This window comes from Oncorhynchus tshawytscha, linkage group LG33, assembly GCF_018296145.1.
Source record: "Oncorhynchus tshawytscha isolate Ot180627B linkage group LG33, Otsh_v2.0, whole genome shotgun sequence".
NCBI classification, from domain to species: Eukaryota; Metazoa; Chordata; class Actinopteri; order Salmoniformes; family Salmonidae; genus Oncorhynchus; species Oncorhynchus tshawytscha.
The window spans coordinates 3220585-3223038 of record NC_056461.1 but is presented as its reverse complement, the minus strand read 5'-3'; the positions used below and the strand labels follow the sequence as shown (position 1 = coordinate 3223038).

The 2454-nt window shown below is 48.2% G+C and overlaps 1 protein-coding gene across 1 annotated transcript; it reads right to left on the bottom strand.

Moving 5' to 3' along the window:
- Positions 1 to 379: 379 nt before the first annotated feature.
- Positions 380 to 814, bottom strand: LOC121841695 (keratin-associated protein 5-5-like). The gene has a single exon (XM_042311709.1). The coding sequence runs from the start codon at positions 812 to 814 to the stop codon at positions 380 to 382; it is 435 nt and encodes a 144-aa protein (XP_042167643.1).
- Between the last annotated feature and the right edge of the window lie 1640 nt (positions 815 to 2454).

The following is a 2454-nucleotide window of genomic DNA, read 5'->3' as shown; positions in this document are numbered from 1 at the left end:
TGCTGTGAAATACAGTATTGGAGTATTCCCCTTCACACATGATTTGTATTATTGGGGGACAAGTTTTAGAAGGAAGTGATTTTATGTGCCTCTGGTCTAGGCTATAGTCCCATTATCCAGTGACAGACATCACAAGCTTTTGGCCTCTCTCCCTCTGTTGATTTGTTGGGCTAACACCCATATCACTCTGGCCAAACAATATTCACTCCACCATCCTGTGACCCATTTGTTCTTTTATGGATTATTTTTCTCTCAGAGGCCAACTCAATACCTCCCAATTTAACTAACACCTAGCCTCGGGCCAAAACCAATTATGGCACTCGACTCAATGTTTTGCCACAATCTGTTCCCTGTAGTTTTTGGTTCCCCAGCCAGCTGTTCACCAGCACGACACAGCACAGTGAACGACACAGAACAGGGCACAGAACAGGGCACAGCACAGGCCACAGCACAGGGCACAGCACAGGCCACAGCACAGGGCACAGCACAGGGAACAGCACAGGCCACAGCACAGGCCACACCACAGGGCACAGCACAGGGCACAGGGCACAGGGCACAGCACAGGCCACACCACAGGGCACAGCACAGGGCACAGGGGCACAGCACAGGGCACAGCACAGGGCACAGGGCACAGGGCACAGCACAGGGCACAGCACAGGGCACAGGGAACAGCACAGGCCACCGAACTGGGCACAGCACAGGGCACAGCACAGGGCACAGCACAGGGCACAGCACAGGGAACAGCACAGGGCACAGCACAGGGAACAGCACAGGCCACAGCACAGGGCACAGCACAGGGCACAGCACAGGGCATGCCTTCTTATAGGTTGGCATACAGGATGTGGATAAGGGCTGTTCTAAAACAGAGTGAGGACTGAACAGCTGTGGTGGTAGAGAATAGACATTATGGGCTCAGGTTTGCTTGCAGACACATTCGGGGATATTTTGACAGTATTAAATACATTCTTTTTTAAAAAGCCCAGTTTTTAAAGTAGCTGCTATTGCTTTTGGCTTTTTAGCACTGCACTGCATCTATCTGGGATTGCACTGAATGATTCACAATGCAAAGTTTTGATCACAATGTCGAATGCCACTGCCAAGACTCTATTCAACTATCCAATTTAGTTCAACCGTAGATAGGAGACACCCATGCATCAGATGGGTAAACAGTCTGACGTTGAAGGCAGACTGCCTTTCTGTGACGTGTTGAGAAAGTTTTGAGCTGGACTGAATATCGCCGGGCAAATATTTGATATTATAAAACATGTGGTATAAATATTTACTGAATGTGAGCATGTGCAATGTTGCGTATTCAGTATCAGTGTCAGTCTGTGCCAAGAAAGATGTCTACGACTATATAAACACTCAGTTTCATGACTGATACGTTCATTGAGCTATTGTAGTTCAGGATATAATGTACCTGCTACAGCATGTTGTTCTGGCCAACCAGTAATGTGGTGGGTTCTACTAATAAATTAATCATAGTCTTTATTCAAGACTTTCATTAGGAGAATCGGATGTGTTAGTGCTTGGTTGGAACAAAAGCCTGCACCTACACCCAGAACGCACCTACACCCAGAACACGGATACAGTACACGAACAGTATATGTTTTAGTTCACTTCAAGGAAGTAAAAAGAGAGAGCCTCTTCCATATAAGGGGGATAAGAAGAAACCATAGAAGGGTTTGGCAGGGTTAGGGGAATGTAATCGCTCAAGGAGAGTGGACACAGATGCTGCATTGTTGTTGTCCTGCCTGCCTGCCTGCCTGCCTGCCTGCCTGCCTGCCTGCCTGCCTGCCTGCCTTGCCTGCCTGCCTGCCTGCCTGCCTGCCTGCCTGCCTGCCTATCAATCTATCCGCCCTTTAGTATGGCTCTGGCCCTGTCAGGCTGTTCTGTATGTCATCCAACACACTCCAGATAACCATGGCTCCACACAGAGAGTAATGTCAGTTCCAATTTGTTTGTACTGTCTGTGTACTGTGTGTGTGTGTGTGTGTGTGTGTGTGTGTGTGTGTGTGTGTGTGTGTGTGTGTGTGTGTGTGTGTGTCTGTGTGTACTGTGTGTGTGTGTGTGCACACGTGCGTGCGGTGTGTGTACAGTACATCAGATCTGACCCTGTGTGTGAGTATTTGGAGAGTGTGTATGTCAACTGCTATAGAACTCTCCAAAATGTCTGCTTTTAATGTAGTAGGATTTACTATATGTAGTGAGGATACACCTACAGCTAGGTACAGTTACGCTAAAATAGTCACATGTATGGTCTGTTTACAGTTTGGCTTTGACAACGGGAGGGAGATTACACACACACACACACACACACTCACGCACACGCACACTCACACACACGCACACGCACTCGCACACGCACACGCACACGCACACACACACACACACACACACATACATACACACACACACACACACACACTCACACATACACACACACCGACACAT